This window comes from Camponotus floridanus, unplaced genomic scaffold (genome assembly GCF_003227725.1).
Source record: "Camponotus floridanus strain SB8 unplaced genomic scaffold, Cflo_v7.5 scaffold77, whole genome shotgun sequence".
In the NCBI taxonomy this organism is placed as follows: Eukaryota; Metazoa; Arthropoda; class Insecta; order Hymenoptera; family Formicidae; genus Camponotus; species Camponotus floridanus.
Window position 1 is genome coordinate 421,019 of NW_020229846.1, and position 20,913 is coordinate 441,931.

The 20,913-nt window shown below is 30.5% G+C and overlaps 1 protein-coding gene across 2 annotated transcripts; it reads left to right on the forward strand.

Moving 5' to 3' along the window:
* The first annotated feature begins 258 nt into the window (after positions 1 to 258).
* On the forward strand, positions 259 to 20,894 carry LOC105248407 (facilitated trehalose transporter Tret1-2 homolog). Of its 2 annotated transcripts, none has more exons than XM_011253171.3 (11): positions 259 to 1,507; positions 7,353 to 7,558; positions 7,627 to 7,804; positions 11,653 to 11,788; positions 16,032 to 16,240; positions 16,642 to 16,911; positions 17,009 to 17,231; positions 17,337 to 17,533; positions 19,356 to 19,535; positions 19,851 to 19,924; positions 20,000 to 20,894. In XM_011253171.3, the coding sequence occupies exons 2-11, from the start codon at positions 7,536 to 7,538 to the stop codon at positions 20,019 to 20,021; spliced, it is 1,512 nt and encodes a 503-aa protein (XP_011251473.1). In that variant the 5' UTR covers positions 259 to 1,507; positions 7,353 to 7,535; the 3' UTR covers positions 20,022 to 20,894. The 2 variants fall into 2 exon arrangements, with proteins under 2 accessions (XP_011251473.1, XP_011251472.1); XM_011253170.3 differs by having other exon boundaries at positions 341 to 1,507; positions 19,790 to 19,924.
* Positions 20,895 to 20,913: the final 19 nt, after the last annotated feature.

Below are 20,913 nucleotides of genomic sequence, written 5' to 3' on the forward strand. Positions count from 1 at the left end.
GGACATGTGAAATATATTAAATTTAACACAAAATTTTTTACTGTGTAGGAAAGATTAATTTTTGACATTTTCGACTTGCTTGCTTTTAAGGTCGTCATTAAGTCAAAAGAGAGTCCCTGGACATTTTCTTCGCAGAGGTCAGCGAGCCAAGGCCCTCGTGGCGGACACTAGTTCGTCGTCAAAAAAGGGGCCTAATCGAAGTGAGCGGCCTATAAGAGCGAGCCACGGACAGATGTCTCATTCAGTAGAGTCGGCGAATAAGCCAAGGCGAGCTTGGACGACCACGTGCGATATTTAGTCGCGAATGTCGACCAGCTTTTCTATTACGAAATTTTCATATTCGAACGAGTTTTATTTGCGACGAAGTAGCGTTATATTTATTAACGAGGAGGCCATCTCTCTGATAACGAGAATATCTGAAGTGTATCGTATACGGCTATCGCGTGTACAATCGTTTAAAAGCGACCAACGTCAAGGAAAAAATAGACGATTTTCGCGATAGCGTCGTTACTTAGTGAAGAAAGGAAATTGAAGGCAAAGAGAACTACCAGTTCTACGAGTTCTCGAAGACCCGCGAGCCGATTATAATAATACGTAAAGTCAATATATGTAGACTTCATCATTACGCTCGCAGGCATTAAATCCATAAGAAACGAAGCCAATTGGTCTCTGTTAAAGTGAATTATAGTGATAATACACATAAATCTCAGCTCGACCAGATTTGAAAAGATTCGCGTGAGAAAATCGAAGCTTTTCTTCATCGAGAAAAGCTATACTGCCTTTATAGAACGCATTTTTTAAAACGTATTTAAATCGTGATTACGCATATGTTACTTATAACGCGCCAATCTGGTATGTAAATTAAATCACTGGCATGACTTACGTTAAATTTTTTCCTCCTCATCACGTTCAAAGTCTATTTAGTCGGACTATACGTTAAGAAGCATAGATATAAGAAGTATAGATATAATGAAAGTTACTGAAGGTGATGTTGACTTCATTGATTATTCAAAAAGCTGCATTACCGCTGGAAACACACGAAGGCTGTGATTAGCTTGTGATAGTTGAACAAGAGAAGGCGCACAAGTTCTTTCCACTTTAACGAATAATTATAATCGATCAAATGGCAAAGACTTCATAGATATAAGCAATCGTAATCGTTTCGTTTATTCTGTTTGTCATCGTGACGAGAGATAATCAATTGGCACTTATCTCTTATTCGCATAGTTCATAAAACTTTGCTCGTTACGAGACACACAAGACAAGGAAATGACGAGGATCACGTCTCGTGTTTCGGACAGATGCCTCTCAAAGTAGCAAGAGACTGACAGACGAGACGAGTCGAAGTTTCTGCAAAAGAGTGCTGGGATGAAATACGATTCGCAAACGCGAGTTCAATGTTCTTCAGAAAGATGAATGAGTCGACCCACGGGTAAAGTTGTGATGTCACGTGATTCCTCGATCAAGAGATCGTCAGAGAGAAAGTTGAGTCAGATCAAAGTAGTCGGTAAGTGTATTTTTCTATCTTCTAGTATCCTCTTAAGGTGCTGTCACATGGCAGTCGAAATTTCGGAAAACGGAATCTCGAAAAAGTACTAGAATACTAGATCTAGGAATTAAACGGGATTGCATTTTTATCTTTATAAGAAGAATGTTATTGTTAATAAATAATTGTTTGATAAATATTTATTAATGTACATATAAATATTTAATCAAAATATTTTATCACATAAAATAGTTACCATCAGTGTTTGCTAGTATCTAGATAAAAAAATTATTTAGATAATCATCTAGATAAAGAAATGGATCATCTTTATCTTTAACTAGATGAAGAAATACAAAGTATCTTTATCTTTATCTTAGATGAAAAATATATGTCATCTTATCTAAAAATTGTCTAAGATGACGTTTTCATTATGCAAAAAAGTTTTCCAGGCAAGCTTCTAAAAATCTATCTAAAATATCTAAAATATATTTTTTTATATTATTATTATTAATATATTATTAATATATTATAAATATAAATTAATAAATAAATATTTATCATATCATTTATATACCTTTCTGCTATTATTTAAATATTTTTTAGGAACAGAGAAAGAATGTGTTTATAATTTTAATATTCCATTTATAATCTGCGTCACAGTTTTTACAAATATTTATAGTCTTCTAAAATAAACAAAAATATCTAGATAATTATCTAGATTATTGCAATAATTATCTCATCTTTCATCTAGATTAAGTAAAAGCAAAATCATATTTATCTCATCTAAGATAAATTTACGGATTTTTATCTTTATCTAAATAATTTTGAAATTATTTACAGCAAACACTGATTACTATATTGTCAAGAATAAAAGTTGCGTGTTTGTCGGTCCGGTTTTTTTGTGGCTAGACTCCCCATGGACTAATATTTCGGAGCATTTCGGAAATTAGTAAAAATATAAAAATTTATTTTGATAGTTTTCCGACAAAAAAAATAATTAATACAATAGAAAAATATAAAAAAGTGACATTTGTATGTATTGTTTATTATAACAGAAAATAATAAAGAAATTTTCTAAATTAAAAAACAATTTGGGTTAGAATAACATTTCTAAATTAAAAAACAATTTGAGGTTAGAATAACATTCCGTTTTCCGTAAAAATCACTCCATGTGGAGCGAGGCTATCGAAAAATTGGATTGGAAAAAATTCTGATTGGTTGATCACCATTCTAGTACTTTTCTGAGATTGCGTTTTCCGAAATTCCAACTGCCATGTGACAGCATCCTTAGACACTCTTCGCGTTCAATATTATAATAAGTTTGTTTCATACATATAGCATTAAGGAAAAGATTTATGAAATTTGCATGAATTAAATGTGCTAAAGGAAAAATTTATTGTATTCTTTAACTCTATCTTCTTTTTATGTAAAAAAAATTATATATGTAAAAATAATCTTTGTTGATTGAAAAAACTGTGCGCGATTAAAAACACGCAAGCATAAAGAAAGAGAAAGATACAGTTAATTCAGATTTTTATAAGATATAGTTCATTCAGATTTTTTTATAAGATATTCTTATTAGTAAAATATTCACAATTCCGTTTAATAAAAAAAGATATGAATAAAATTTTATTTCGATGAAACGGAAATGGCAAAATTATGTCAAGTATTATTGATTTTATCGAAGCTTCAAGATCATGATAATAATTAGATAAGAAAATAACGTGCAATGCTTGTCAATTCAAAGAATAATATTTTAATATGATAATCATGAGAATATGTATGTATATATAATAATATGTATGTATATAGTAAATAATACATATTAAACATTTATAGTAAATTTCTTTATGTGAAAATATTAAGTCGATAGAGGCTTGGAAATGTAAAGAATATTTTTAATAATAACTTCCAATGTGACTATTAAACTCTGAAAATCGATCAAAAGAAATTCTTTTCTTCAGGATAAAACAGGAAAAAAACAATTTTGTAAATGTAAACAACCCAGATAGACAGATATGCTGAACATAGCATGCAAACATTTTATGTATACTTTGTGATGCAATTAGAACAGCATAAAATTACAAGTAACTTTAAATGTAGGCATTATAATGTCATATTGTTATCATATATTTGTGTATTTCACAATATAGCAATATGCTGCACTTTGCTATAAACGCACAACTGCAATCATTATAGAAAATGTTTCTAATATAAAATTATGTTGTAATTGTATTATTTGTAGGAGCAATAATTAAAGCAAGCTATTTGACGAATGTTAATTTAGTATTATTGCATTTTAATGTATTTATGAGATAGTTGCGTTCTTATGCTATTTTGTATTGTCATTTAAAAATACACAGCATTTTATTAACATAAAATATTGCATATTACAATTCAGTTACATTTTAGGCATTAGAAATAAATTTGTGTGTGCACAAAATGCACATGCAAAATGTATTAGTTCGTTCGTTTACCTCCATGCGACGTGCGATGCGCTATCATTCTCGTATTTAAGTTTTAGTTAGAAGAATTATATAATATAAAGTTTGCAAAGAGTAACAAATAACATTAAAGATATACTGTACAATTTAATTTCTGATCCCAATGCTTCAGATATTAAGCTGATTTTATAAGTCGGACAAATAAATGTCCGGCAAATAAACGAAAATAATTCATTATCTATTTAAGATGTAAAGTGCAATATGCAAGTATAAATATAAATAAAATTTTTATGTAAAATATTAAAATTTTTGTATAAAATTTTGTATGAAATAGATAAATTATATTATTATTTAATTTTGTTGGGCCAAATGTTTTATATATTATAAAGGATACATAATGCCATCCATTTATACATAAGGTAAATATGGCTATAACTTCGTCAGCAGATATAATTTCGTCAAGCCTTCTTAAAATTAAATAAATTAAGCAATCTCGCGTACCGACTATATTTCCCGATTTGAAACAATTTGAACATCGTTTTCAAATCGGAAAATATAGTCAATATACGTGAGATTGCTTCATTTATTTAATTTTAAGAAGGCTTGACGAAATTATATCCGCTGACGAAGTTATAGCCATTTCACCTTAGCCATCACCTTAATCAAAAATAATTTTGTAAATATATTCATTTCTTATTGCTACAATAATGTCGGATTAATTGCGTTCTATTTCTGACAAAATAAGCAGTATATTTTCGCAATTTTTACAGCATCGAAAGATTTCTTTCACTTGCTGATAACACTCATGTCATATGAGGACACATCTTTCAATGTTTATGCAAGCATTTTCAATTTAAAAATTTTGTCATTATGCAGGCAATATGCTGACATATGTCTATCTGGGAAGCAAATAATAGCATTTAAAGAATTCAAAGTATAATAGAAATTTTAAATGTGAAAAAATACATTTAATATAAATCAATAACAGAACCATGTGAATAAATAATGAGAAATGTTTGAGAGAAAAAAAATAAAAAAATAAAAAATAATAAAAGTATAAGACTCGAAATATAAAATTAACAAATTAGTTTCAATAGCAATACGAGTCAAGCGTCGATGTTATGACACATTTATTTATTTATTATACAAAAAAGCATAAAACAAATAAAAATAAGAATAAAAATAAGATTAAACGAAGGAATAGCGAACGTTTCGACCCTATTTTTGGGTCATCTTCAGCGCAAATGATGATGTAGTAAAATTATAACAAAGGTGTTGCATATCTGAATCGATGAGGATGTCGTCCAAAGTAATACTAAATGTATCTCGGTACCTCATTATCTTGATATCCAGTCGTTCTTTGTTTTTGGAGATGTTGATTTGTTTGCATTTGTTTCCTCAACTCGCCATTATCTTCGATGGAAGCATCGTCAACATAATGAGATATCGAGACATTTAGTATTACTTTGGACGGCATCCTATCTCATCGATTCAGATATGTAACACCTTTGTTATACTGTCTTACTATATCATCACATTTGCCCTGAAAATGACTCAAAAAAACGTTTGCTATTCCTTCATTTAATCTTATTTTTATTCTTATTTTTATTTGTTTTATGCTTTTTTGTATAATAAATAAATAAATGTGTCATAACATCGACACTCGACTCGTATTGTTATTGAAACTAATTTGTTAAAAAAATTAAGAGAGAGAGAGAAAGAGAGAGAGAGAGAGAGCTAATAAATTAAATATAAATAATTCTTATATAAGTTTACCCGTTTTCTGTATAAACTTTCTAATTTTTAAATATTCTATTCTTTTTATTTTGATTTGATACATTATTTTATATCGTGTCTTATGTGTTATCTCTAGATGGAAATTATTTTTCACATGTATGTGAGTTTTTTTAATTGATAATCTGCAGATATCTCTCAACATTTACGCGAATACATTTGCGAATGTTTTTCCATTTTCATTTTTTCGGCTGTCGCTATTTAAAATCTATATACACTGTGTATTATACTATATACACTGTGTGTTATATGAAGTCAGCTCATTTGAAATAAATCTAGAGAATAACATATTGTCTCTATCTGAAGTTCCATATTTTTTCTTCATTCAATCTAAATTCCGATGTCAAATTCGGGAAATAACAGTGGACGCAAATAAATAACAATATTTTATACAAATATATCTATACTGTTTTTTAATTATTGTTAATTATATTTTACATCAATATATGTCTATAATAACTATAATGGCGATGGTAAAAACATATATTTAAAATTTATTTTCCTTTCGAATTAAATTAGTAATCTGCAATGCAGATTAATAAAACGTAATTATGTTGTTATATATTCTTTTTCATATATGTTTGTTTTATCTTTTCATTTCTAAATTGAACTATCTATGTCAATAGATCTAATCATTGAATTATATTTACTTTTTTATATTACGTAATTATATATATACAGAGTGTCTCAGATCACCCGTACATTCTTTTTAAAATGAAAATAAATGGCTTTTATAAAAAATCGCGAACAATTTTTAAGTAAATCGTGTACGTTCTATCAAATGGTGATATTTTCAACTTTTGATTCCGACCGGAAAGACGCCATCCGGATCGGAAGTTGAATGTTTTTAGGGGAACATGATACTTTTTATTACATTCAAATTGTACGTGAAAAAAATAAGAAACTTTTGTATCATACATTTTTTCTAAAAGTGCTTCTGTCAATCTTAACATTTGAAGTTCATTATTTCATCACAGTTACTTTCAAGGTCAATTTTAAAATTGACCTTAAAAGTAACTGTGATGAAATAATGAATCTAACCTAACCATGTTCCCCTAAAAAAATTCAACTTCCGATCCGGATGGCGTATTTCCGGTCGGAATCAAAAGTTGAAAATATCATCGTTTGATAGAGTGTATCCGATTTAATTAAAAATTGTTCGTGATTTTTAAAAGCCATTTATTTTCATTTTAAAAAGGGTGTACGGGTGGTCTGGGACACCCTGTATATGGAAATTATTATAGCAACCGTTTGAGTGCCACGGACTTTTGTAGAAATTCGAACGAAAGATGCCAAGCGCTATAACGCTTGTCTAATTCCGAGTCAAAAAATTTATTATATTGTTATAATAATGCTTGTTTATAATATTTAAAAAATGTATACATGCAGAGTGTTATATTATATGCTTCAATTTCTTATTATATTACTTCAATTTCTTCTTAATTTAACTGTGACCAAACAATAACAGATGCGTCGATAAAAACCGAGTTTGAAAATTTACAAATTGATATGTTGGCACTTTTAAGCACTGGACAGAAGCGACGCGATCGCGTCACTTGGCACTCAAATGATTAACATAAAACAGATTTGCGTGTGTATCTTACGTTACATTATCCCACTCTTTTTAGAAGATACTTATGCAATCCAAGAGTGACAATTAAAAACAAACTGCAGCAGTGCTGCCGCATAAAACGTGATCAGAACTTGTTAATGATAAATGTAGTGCTAGAGACGTCTCGTTTTGCAAGTGGAAATTACGGATAGAAAATATTTGAGAATTTTGTAACAAATATATCGATTCAGTTACATAGATGAAAATGGCTCTCGAGACAAGGTACGTACCGACTAATCTGGTGCAAATTATACTTGTAGAAAGAGAAAAAATATATTTTTCTTGTCAAGATTAAGCGAGGAGCTGCATTCGATGCTGAATTCATCAGGCGACATGCAACGAGTCGCGTATACATCGGACACCGAGAATAATAATAACAATAATAATGTCAAGAATGGAAAGAGCCTTTTGCATAAAGAAGAAGCGGCTGTGCAATATTCATCAAATGCGAAAGGAGTGCTCGCGCAGGTATTAAATTAACAATTATTAGCAGATTAGGGTTGCACGAGATACCAAGATTAGTCTTAATATTGTCTTGTCTTGTCTTGAATTTCAAAACAAGATCAAGACAAGATTTTTAATTAGTTATTAAGACAATACCAAGCCTAAGACTGTCGAGATTATTAGTCTTGTCAAGATTACTGGTTCTTAAAAAAACTAAAATATTTATATTTGTAAATGAAAAAAATATATATATCACTATATACGAATTTTAAAAAATTGTATTCAATAAAAACATTTATATTAATAAATTTAATAACATTTAATATTAATACAATATAATATTTTTATAAATTAGAAATTAAACTCGCAAATTTTAGACATTAAAGAGCATTTTCACTTAAAATGTTTCGAGCCATTTTTGACAATGTGGGATAAATATGATGGGATAAATATGAACCTGATTTTTTTACCACTCCAAAATATTTATATCTGCACATTCCCTTGGAGCCTGTAAATAGTTATTAATTTCTGTTTTCTATGAAACAGTAAATGTTTTTTTATGTAAATAGACGGCATTTATATTGATTACATAATAATAATCATAATTAAAATATAACACAATAGTAATAATTATTTCAAATTATATTACAAAAATTATGTTAAATATTATTTAAATAATTTTTTAATATTAGATAAAAAATTGTTAATAAAATCGAGACAAGACAATACAAGACGAGATTTTTGCTATCAATATTCATTCAAGACCAAGACAAGATTTAAATTTTTGAAAATTTTCAATACCAATACAATATTTTTATGAATATTGTCTTGTCTTAGGTCTTGTGCAATCCTATAGCAGATAAAGGGTATTGTTTATTCTTTTCTTCCTTTAATATAATCATAAGAGTTTTCCTTCACGCCATCATTTTCTCCGATATCTTTACGACATTATTGAAACGTCCGCGCAGTGGATTGCAAAAAAATCAAAACACTTCAAAACATATTCTAGAGCTTATCGCGTGCATGACAGATTTCTTTCTTCTATTGCTCGCAATCACTCAGCGTGTGAATTGCTAACTTTCATGCAAAAAGGAACTTGTAACGCGGTAGTCGCGTGTTCAACGATGCGAGAGCGACGGAGATATTCTGGATTAGTGCCAGAACATTTTTCTGTTTAAAAATAGATAGAAAGCTGCCAAATACAGCACCTACCATTCTTCATCGCTTTCTTCTTGTTGTTTTGCTGCGGAAATGCAGCATACGGTAACATAAATATATCTAAGATATAAACGATATTTCTAAAAGGATTTTCTAAAAGGTCGTAGAGTGCGTATAAAATTATATATTAATATTCCTTAGTAAAGATATCGCGTCTTTAAGCTTGTTCAATAAGTGCGCGTGGAGATACGTTCATAAAGTATATTTATACGTATCTGCAACATGTAATTTGCGTTACGTCATAATGAATAGTTTCAGCGTAAAATTATGCTTATGCACTTGTGTACACTTATCTCCTCCTCTCTCGATGCGATGTGTTATTTATCGTTTCTCGCAAGATACACATCCATGTGTCTAGGGATTTTTGTTGTAAGTATACCCTCTTTGCCTCGAATGTCGCGCGACGTATAAATATCTTCCAGGAGCTTATGTCAGTATCTGCGAGGAAATGCACAGGAACGGGAAAAATGCCGTACTATATAATAGCTGTTCAGATTTTATAGAAAGAATGCAGCGAAGCGATAATAAATCTTGGCTAGTTGTCAACCACACATGTTTCTTATCCGTTTTTTAATTCGGTCAAGCTTTCGTACACAATTACTACGTAGCTATTCATAGGAAATGCTGCAAAATTCTTCTTATGATTTCTTTGTGATTAAAGTACATGTAATTTTGCGATCGTCACACTGAGAAAAAAATCTGGTTGCATTAATTAGAATTCTAATAGATTCAATCAGTATGCCTGTTGGAAAATGGACGAACCAGAATTCTTGCAGGAATTACCAGATGAATCTAATTAATTTCTAATTAATTTCTTTCTAATTAATTTAAATTTACCAAATTTTCTGGTTAATAATACTAAATTCACCAGCATCAAGTCGTCTAAAATTTTTTTCATCTAATCTCAAAAGTCTGTTTAATATTCTGAATTCCAACACAATTATTGCATAAATTCAATCCAGATTATTGAATAAATTATTTTAAGTTCAGTTTGTTAGAAATTAAACTGATAAAAAGTGATGCAAAAAGAGAATGCATGCAGTTCAAACATACACAATCACAGAGCTAGCGTTCTTTTTCTGGCACTACTGCTCGTAAGAGAAAAAAATATATATACTTTGCATTTAATATTAGTTCTTTATATACATTTCATAGCAAATACGAGTTAAGTTAAGAGTGTCTCGGCGAGAAAAGAAATTAATGTAACAAGAAATTTTATAGATCCAACCAGAAAATACTAATCAAATCCTTATGGTAAAAACTATTAAGGATGTTTTGTATCTATTTTCAAAATATTGAGAATTTAATGAAAATTGTACAGAATGTTCTTACATATGTTTAGAATCTTCAGTACAATTTTAAAATCGATTCACTAAAGCGTTCACAAATTATAGGATTTTAATTTGCACCGAATTAACATGTGTTCTTATGGGAAACCACGTCGATTCAAATGACAAAAACACATAGAAATAATATTCAGAATTTGTTTAAAATTAGTAGAAGTTTAGATACAGAGGAAATATTTGGTCAAATAAAATTATACAAGTACACCAAAAGTGAATATATATTCGTCAATATTGATTTTCAGCTACTTTTTGCTGAGATTGTACACAAAACATTCTTAAGCATGTTGAATTGGCTGCAGGATAAAAATTCCTTGAATCTCTATTTTCTATTTTGTAGCTGATCAAACACACTTAAAAAATTTGTCATACAACAAATGCAATAACTTAATCAATTAAGGATGTTTTGTATCTATTTTCAAAATATTGAGAATTTAATAAATATTGTACAGAATGTCCTTACATATGTTTCGAATCTTCAGTACAATTTTTAAATCGATTCACTAAAGCGTTCACAAGCTATAAGGATTTTAATTTGCACCGAATTAACATGTGTTCTCTGGGAAACGTATAACCACGTCGATTCAAATGACAAAAACACATGGAAATAATAATCAGAATTTGTTTAAAATTTGCAAAAGTTTAGATATAGAGGAAATATTTGGTCAAATAATATTATACAAGTACTAACTGGTTGAAAAGATATTAAATATAATTCAATGAAGTTGGCCATGTATCTGTCACAAGGTGAAATTCTCTGCCATAAATTAATCATTTCGATTAACAAAATTCGGAATATTTCAGTAAAAATGCAATAAATATTAAAAAATATATCTCTGCACTGTAGCTAAGATCAAATTGTAATATTTCACACAATTTCTTACTCAAAATACACCAAAAGTGGATATATTCGTCAATATTGATTTTCAGCTACTTTTTGCTGGGATTGTACATACAAAACATCCTTAAACGTTCTAGTTATAAAAAATCGAGTCTTATCATGATAACTAGAAATTCGTGTTTGATTTAACCAAAATTCCTTCAATCATATACGTCTTGTTGGTACAATCAAACGATTTTTTTAGTGCAATTTTGCGATGTTACCGATTCAAACCTTCCCGACATTAATCCATGCAATTTAAAAATGTATTCAGCCATAATTGAAATTTCGATCCCGAATAACGCGATCGTATGCCCTTCTTTGTTACTTCATACCAACAATGAATTAAATATTTCGGGATAATTCCGTTGCAACCATTCTATACTAGCGAACACAATGAGCGAAATAATTAACGGTTGAATTATTTGCAGTGTTTAGTAACAGGTGCAGTATTATTACTGGTAACGGGTGGCGGAATGCCGATTGGCTACAGCGCTGTATTATTGCCGCAATTGTCCGAAAGCAACAGTACTATTTACATGGATCATGAAGTTGGTTCCTGGATAGGTGAGAACATATTTGACAATTTTACACAATAAAAAAAATATATAAATTATAAAAAAATTATTTTCACGCAGATATTTTTTTCATACAAATTAGTTTCATGAACTTCTTTTTTTCGTTTCTCAAAATGTATAGAGCAATTCAAGTCGCAAAATGAATTTGGAATAGGGAAATAAATTATAGTCTACGCAAAATTGAAAAATATCTCCTCTCTTGGACCTTGCAAGTTTAAGAACCAGCGTGCAGGTTCAAGGTTGCATTAGCTGCGACCCTCGCGCAAATCAAGTGGCCGCCGCCGATCGTTGCAAGCACCGCATGCTGTAACTGACCTACATATTGTCTCATTGGATAATCTTTATCAATGAGTGTCAAGGCCAAGTTCGTGCGCGAAGAATACCGTTCGAAAGGTATTGGTATCGTTCCTAGGTCTTGATAACGCGCGAGGCCGCAATTAAAGCAACTAAAATAAAAAAACGTAATGCCTTTTCATAAGTACCAATCAAATCGGTCGTACGGTCTTTTGAAAATGAAAACTCAAGAAAGAATCATCTGCAATGCGACTTTTAGAAAAGCTTCTCTTATGCATTATCTTTATGAATCTTGCATACGTAGCGCACAAAGCTGCATATCTATTATTTTTTAAACGGACAGCGCATACAGCGGAACTACGATGTCAGCACGCGATAATTATCATTGTTTTTCCTCTCTTTTAGTGCCACATACCACATACGATGTTTTAGTGCGTCGTAAAATTCGCGATACTCAGCACATTATGTATTTTATAGTTTGCAGATGGCAGACGTAGATTTGTTAACACATCGTGCATTTATGCGAATCCGTGTAGAAATTCCGATTCTCTTTAATACGTCAATTTCACTGCAAAAAATAATATGTAAAGTATCTTTCTCCAAAAGAAGAATTTGATGATGTTTGATTTAACATTGCATTGGATTTTTAAGTATTCAAGAATAATAGGGAGATGTGACCCTAAATTTTTCTTTTTCACTTCTGTTCAAAACGTGATCGAATGGGCTCAAAAAGAAACTAATGTTAGAATGTGGGTCACGCATGTTAAGGGGTGACAGTTTATTGAAATATATCAACTCGAAATATCCATAGATATATTGATAGATGGTTCCGTAGGTGGTTCCTGCATGGTTGATTTCGCTATTCCGATACGGAATTTATCTTGCCATGTATTACGAGTGACTAATGTTGCTGAAAATTGCATGCGTCCGTTGTGATCGATGATCCGTTTCCCTAGGTATCATTATTTAGGATCATTGGTTGCGTCTCACCACATTAAAATATTTCGTTCCGGTCATATATATATCTCAAAGTTCCAATAAGGGCCATAAAGAATATTTCTTGATGTTTGCAAATCCGTTAATTGAAAATTTAACAATAGAAATAATTTAATTTAAATCTATAATTTATAAGCGATTTTTCGTGTAAGAAACTGAAGTGTAAAAAAGTTATACAGGGTGTCCCAAAAATTCCGGACCGGTCGAATATTTCATAAACTATGCACTTTAGAAAGAAATGTTTCAGACAAAAGTTGTAAGGCTTGAAGGGGGCCATCAGATAGTGGCAATGATTTGACCTTGGAGAGTCATTTGAAAGTGACGTAAAGGTCCCCTTCAATTTCTGACATGGAACCCCCTATTTTTTATTACATATTCGTATAGCTTATCTCGAGAGCTTTCCAAAACACTATAATAAAGTATTTCTTCATTGAGTACTTTTCGAGTTATGAGGCTTGAAATCATTTCTTAATTTTGCATAAACCATAAAATATCTAGTAAAATATTCTTTTTTCGATTATCTTACCTTAATACTTTTATGTACAGAATAATGAGAGGAATCAATTGGTGTAAAGAAAACACATGGTTATTTTAAAAAAAAATATGTAATTGTTAATTGCAAATTACATACTTTTTTCTTAAAAACAACTATGTTTTTTCTTTACACCAATTAATTCCTCTCATTATTTTTTACATAAAAGTATTAAGGTAAGATAATCGAAAAATGAATATTTTACAAGATATTTTACGGTTTATGTAAAATTAAGAAATGATATTAAGCCTCATAATTCGGAAAGTACTTAATGAAAACTAACTTAATTATAGTTTATTATTAATTATAGTTTACTTACTTATGTTTTGGAAAGCTCTCAACGTGAGCTACCAGAATATTTATTAAAAAATAGGGAGTTTCATTTAAGAAATTGACGGTGATCTTTACGTGACTTTCAAATGACTCTCCCATGTCAAATCGTTGCCACTATCTGATGGCTCCCTTCAAGCCATACAATTATTGTCTGAAACATTTCTTTCTAAAGTGCATAGTTTATGAAATATTCGACCGGCCCGGGACTTTTGGGACACCCTGTATATTATAAATATAATTATAAACAAATCCTAAAAATATATATTTTATCATAAATAATAAAATAATATAGTATAAATTGTAGACTCTAAATTAATTCTCTTTTACTTTTTCCTAAACTTTCTAATATATTTAGCTTTTTTTATTTAGCTCAACCGGTCAAATAATTACTTTAGTTTTTTATCTGATTTTGCACGCTATGTGAACCTAGATATCCGGCAAAACTGTCCTTCTATCGGAGCTATGTATAACGAATCCTTTTAATTTTATTAAAGCAATGTAAAAAGACAAGTTCGATACACGTGAACTGTGATTACATTCCTCCCTGTGGACGCAATGAGAACGTCGATAAGCTGAAACGAAAAAAAGTGGAGTCGCAATTTACATTAATCAACCAGTACCACGGGCATTCCGTTAATCTATTGGATATCGATAATAAGGAATCAATAATGAGAATTTAGCATTAATAAGCGCGTTATTTAAAAAGCTTCTATTTTCTGGCGCGAGAGCAAATTAAAATAATTATTACTTTGAAACAAGCTTACCGCAATTCTCTTTTAATTATAAGATGTAAATTCTTGTAACGCGCAGCGAGTTCTTCTCATTTTCAGGAGAGAGAAGAACGCAAAGCTTATATTCATGCTGATAATTGCCTCCTCATTCATGTAATATTCAGCAATATATCTGTAATTTTATCTGTTGAAAGTCGACGAGCAATAGAGCGACTGAATCTTGACAGCTTTTCGCGCCAAGTCGGTAGAAATTTTTACAGAGACTCTCTTTTGTGCAAATGTATATCAAGTATGCGATAACATGCGATTATGATCGTGTCATTGAAAGTTAAACTTTTAACATTTATAACAAAGCATCCTACGCGCAATCCAATAATAACGTAAATACACACGTGATCGTAAATAGATCGATAAAACGCCTTAATGGGACTTTTGAAAAGTATTTTTATGGTTGAACTGTTAACATATGTAACTATACACGCCGGTCGATGAGCTCATTATAAACGCATAAATTTACATTTCTAGGATATTTTCAGTTCTGCTCATCTCTCATATGACTCATGAATCTGCACAGTAAAAAATTTTGTGTTAAATTTAACATATTTCACATGTCCCAATTTATCCACTCTAATTTTAATGTTAATTTAACAGAAGGCAAATATGTAAATAAATAACACAAGTAATATATTTAAAAGTTAACATAAAAGTGTAACACTTAAACTTTATCTAGAAATAAAGTTTATGTTAAATTAACATATTTATAATGTTAAATTTAATTAAAAGAAAATGTTATTCTTACATTTTTATGATAAATAACAGAAGAGATATATCGATTTAACATATGGAAACTGTTATAGAGAGAAAAATAACACGACTTATCTATTCATTTTAACATATAACATATTTCATCAAAAATTCGTGGATTTACATATTAATTGTGTTGTTTTAACTCTTAGAAACGGTGAATATTAACTCAACGCAAATGTCAAAATAACGCAACAATAATATGTTACATTAACATAAGAGTATGTTAAAAATTTAACACAAAAATTTTTACACGAGAAAATTTTAACAGAAATACAAAAAATGTTTTTTACCGTGTGTAAAAGATTCCCATACAACATGTATATTCAAAAGACATACAAAAGATATCCCAAAGGCATCCTTCATCATCATCTAAAGATGTCTTTTGAATATTTTTCGGATATTCATGTTGTATATTTAGCTTCTCGATTACGAAATACGAGAATCCAAATTTTCCTAGGGAAGGAAAGATATCAAAGATATTCAATATCTTGTAAAACATGAATTGATGGGATTAAAGCGATTAATTATTTGTTATGCAGCCTCGATTCACAGTCTGGCTACTCCTGTCGGCTCGTTGCTATCGGGACCATTGCTGGAAATGATCGGTCGACGAAGTAGTTTGCAATGGGCGACAGTTCCTCTCTGCATAGGATGGTTGATCATCGGTTTCTCGAAAAGCGTGGTCGCTATTTTAATAGGAAGAATCGTTTGCGGCATATCTGTAGGATTGATGCCAGTGCCCTCACAGGTACAGTAATAAAATAATACAGTTGTCTTGATGATGATGCGTAACATCAATGGAATTTTTCGAAATAAATTTCACGTTAATCAAAGATGAATATTATAGTGAAAAATTATATTTAAAATCATTAAGTCAGTTTTTTGTATCATAATATTATCCCACGCAACATTGGATAATTTTATCGACATTTAATGTGATGTTATGTAATTATATTTTTTCTGATTGCTTCAATTTCTTTTCGATCTGTTCATAAAGCGATTTTTACTACTTATTTCGTTGTAATCGTTGCTACTGATTATATAGATATAATTTTTCCATTTATTTTATTACATAAATTGTTAAAAAATTAATAGTTTTATTTAAAAAATGATTATTTTAAGTTACATTTTATTCTGTAAATTCGTCAGATTCTGGTGGGAGAAATGGCGGACCCCGGCCTACGTGGCTTTTTACTAGTCTTCTCGTTCGCCTCGTATTGCCTCGGTATCCTGATGGTTTACGTTTTAGGCGCCTCTTTTAATTGGGATATTGTGGCATTTAGCGGCCTCGTGCTTCCTATTTTGGCTTTTATCGCTCTTTGTTTGGTGCCCGAAAGTCCGACCTGGCTCGTTAGACGGAAAAAAAATGAAGAAGCCAAGAAGGCTCTTTTATGGCTCAGAGGCGGCGACGTAGATCAGGTAGAAACTCGTAAACTTGCGTATTTTAAGACCATAAAGCAGCAAACGAGCTAAACATTGATCACTGATTAAAGCGAAATTATTTTTAATTAATTAGGTGAATGCGGAAATAGCTCTCTTGAACGCGGGGATGAGAACTGATGTGTCTGAAAAACCTACAAATGTGTCGCTGAGGAAAAGGATCTTCTCGGCGATGTCCGTCATCCGCGATCCGGGCGTGTTGAAACCATTGATCATCATCGGTATATTCAATATTCTTCAATTGAGCAGCGGAACGTACATTATTGTCTTCTACGCCGTCGATATAATCAAGGAAATCGGTGAGGAAGAGTCAATTTCATTTTCCGGCGAAATTTTAATTTCCGTCCGAGCAAATCTTTAAAGTGGATGTAACAAAATTTTTATTGCGTCTCTTCCTCTCGTAGGCGGCGGCGACGTCGATAATTATTTGGCGGCCGTGGTGACGGCGGTCATCAGATTTATCTTCTCCATTGTCTCTTGCGTTGTACTACTTAAAATGGGCAGACGATCCTTAGGTATCGTTTCGGCGGTTGGTACGTCCTTGGCCTCGTTGATTCTCGCGGGATACATAATCACCCGGAAGGAGGAATCTTCCGCAGACGTAAGTATCTCAATCCAAGGAACGCACTAAAGTCAAAATGACTTTATTTTGACTCAAAATAATCATCCCATACGGCACAGTAATATTGCAGCAACATTGTAGAAATATTTCTTTGCAAGATTGCAACATTGCAGAAATGTTGCAAAATATTGCTGCAATATTGCAGCAACGGTAAAATGTCCGCTTGTAGAAATATTGCAATGCAATATTGCAGCAATGTTACGGTGCAACGTATTTGTAATATTATAACGCGTTTTGCTACAAATGCAGACACCGTTTTAAATTTAATAAATGAACTTTGAAAATATAAAAAAATGTTTAAGAAAGATAGGAAAAAATGTCTTTAAAAAACATCTATTATTATTAGATGTTCCTTAAATATTTATCTCAATAATATTACATACAATTATTTTACATACATTCGACACCAGAATATTTTAATATGTGCAATAAATGAATTATTTTCTATTTACCCATTCAATTAAGAAAAATCTGTTTAATATTCTGAAATCCAATAAAAGATCCAGATTATTAAACAAATAATTTGCTTAATAATCTAGATCTCTCATTAGGATTCAGAATATTAAGTAAATCAAGTCAGTTTATCGCCAGAAATTAAACTGACACAAGACAAGAAATATAATTACTACATTAATCCTTTGTAGACCTTATAACCACCTTAGATGAATTCGAATACGAGTTAGTTAAATTGGGTGTTGCCGCATAGCGGCTAGTAAAGATATGTGACGAAAATTTGACCTCCAGTAACATATACTGCTCGTGACGGATAAATGATTTTGCGCTTGTCTTGCAAATTTAGTATAGTAGTATAGTATCAAGTTTAGTATACGTAAAAGTTTTGAAAATTATTATTAATGTACGGATCATTTTTTATAATTTAATACCCAGATAACCAAGCTTGATATGACATATTCAGCAAACAAATGCATCGCATGTATTATTATATATTTGTATATACTTGCTGACGAAATAGAATACGTTACGAATGCAGCTATATGTCTGCTTCTATATGCAATCAATTAACGAAGCAAATGGTCTGCAATATTGGTATATTACGTTATCTACAACATGTCAACAATATGCTGATACGTTGCAATTAATTTGTTATTAGCACATGAATTCATGTGAGTTCAACGTAACAAACATAATGCTGTCTCACCTTGTCTTTATAGTTTGTTAAAATTAGTTGCTTCAACATATTATTATTATTATTGGCAACATGACAGCAACCTCATTGCATTTGGCTATCTGGGTAGCCTTTCTATTATCATCTTATTTTTATACACATTTATACAGTAAGTTTCCATATTTGCCGTTACGCAGCGTATTCAATTTTTCATCATGAATGTATATAAAGGATATATATAAAGTGCTACTAAACATTAGATAAGATCTGTAATATATATTTTTTCCCTTTGTGAGCAATAGAAAAAGGACGATGCTCACATGCACACAATCAGAGAACCACGTAGCAGCTCTCTGCTTGTGTGCGTATGGGTAATGTCCTCTTCCTGTTCCTGGCATCACTATTGATCAGTTTAATTTCTAATAAACTAAATTTAAAATAATTTATTTAATAATCCGGATTCCTTGTTGGAATTCAGAATATTAAACAGATTGTTTGAAATTAGGTGAATATAAATGAGAAATAATCCATTTATTGCGTATATTAATAATCGTCAACAAATCGTCAGTTCTTCTATTTTGATGTAAAATGACGTCATTTTGACTACAATGTGTTCTTTGGGAATTTGCTCAATGTTCTCATATATAAACGATAAAACTTAACAAATGATTTCAGGGTTATGTGTTAGCCGTATGTTTGTTATTTTACGTCGGTGCGAACACCATGGGTTTGCTGACGCTCCCTGGACTGATGGCCGGTGAATTGTTCCCTCTAAAGGCTCGAGGTATCGGTGGCGGATGCACTTTCTTCGTCTACAATCTACTTTTATTCTTCGTTACCAAATGCTTCCCATGGGTATATGAATCGTACATTATAATATTTAAATTTAAATTAATAAAAATATTTAATTATAAAATATTACGATTTTTATTAATTTAAATAATTAATAAAATATTTAATAATAATATTTAATTAACATTTAAATTAATAAAAATCGTATGCGAGATGAAAATCTTAAAAAATATACATTCGTTTCTATTAAACATATACATGCGCATGTGAAATATTTTGCATTTCCTTTCTTTTTTAAAAAGATTAAATATTCTTAGTTAAACGCTACAGTTGGCATCACAGGAGTTTTCATTATCTTCGGCATCTCCGCTCTTTTAGAAGCTGTCTTTATTTACCTCGCTCTACCAGAAACTAAAGATTGTACGCTTCAGGAGATTGAAGATTATTTCCAAGTAAGCAAACTTATGAAATTGGAAAGACTTATTAATCAGAGAGACAGCATACTTAACATAATTGTGCTTTCACAGCAAAGTAATCTTCTATGGATAACTAGAACACGAAGCAGAAGGGATACATTCGTGCCGACGAACGATGCTTCCGCCTGAGCATTTAATCATTCTACTTGATTTGTAAATAAGAACAAGATAAGTTTAATTTATATACGACTGCGATATTATTAGACAATAATTGTATTATATATTTTTATATTGTATCTTAAATTTATCGCTATCTAAATTATGCGATTATGTAAGTAAAAATTATGAATAATAAATTATATCATATGTATTGTAAATCTACAAAGTATATTGTTCTATAAAGTATCTACAAAGAAAAATTATATTTCAGTTTTATAACTGAGATTTGTGAATAAGACAGAATTTCTGATAAATACTAACCGATTTCATTACAATCGTCTAATAAATTAATTGTGGACAACTTAGAGCAATTTAGGACAATAGAGAAACCGGCTGAAATAAAATAATGTAATAATGTACGTCTATGTTCAAATTTTTGAATCTCGTGCATGTGTCTTCATTCATTTTGTTTTATTTTTAGATATGGTTTTAACGGCAAAAAATTTACCAATACAATCTATCACTTATATATCACCTATATTGTCATATGTAATATTCAATATACGATTTATAATCGAATAGAATTTTAATATTTTTCCCATGTTGTCTTTTTTTATTTCTCCTTGTATATGTTTTGTAGATTTCTGTAAAATCAGCTTTTTTCTAAAGCGCCGAATCTTTTTATAAATCAACGTTTTATAAAGCCTAAGCTTTTTGTAAAAAAAGGCTGAATTTATAGAGCCTGTGACATATATGTACATATAACTCTATGTAACATTTCTTTAATATAGTTATCTATTGTCGATATATATTTATATATTTTTATATTTATAGAAGATATCAAGTCTTTATAACATACACTGGAA

Coding starts and splice junctions, on each gene's coding strand:
- LOC105248407 (XM_011253170.3), top strand. CDS start 7,536: ATGAAAATGGCTCTCGAGACAAG. Junction 7,805..11,652: donor CGAAAGGAGTGCTCGCGCAG/GTATTAAATTAA, acceptor AATTATTTGCAG/TGTTTAGTAACAGGTGCAGT. Junction 17,232..17,336: donor CGATATAATCAAGGAAATCG/GTGAGGAAGAGT, acceptor TTCCTCTCGTAG/GCGGCGGCGACGTCGATAAT.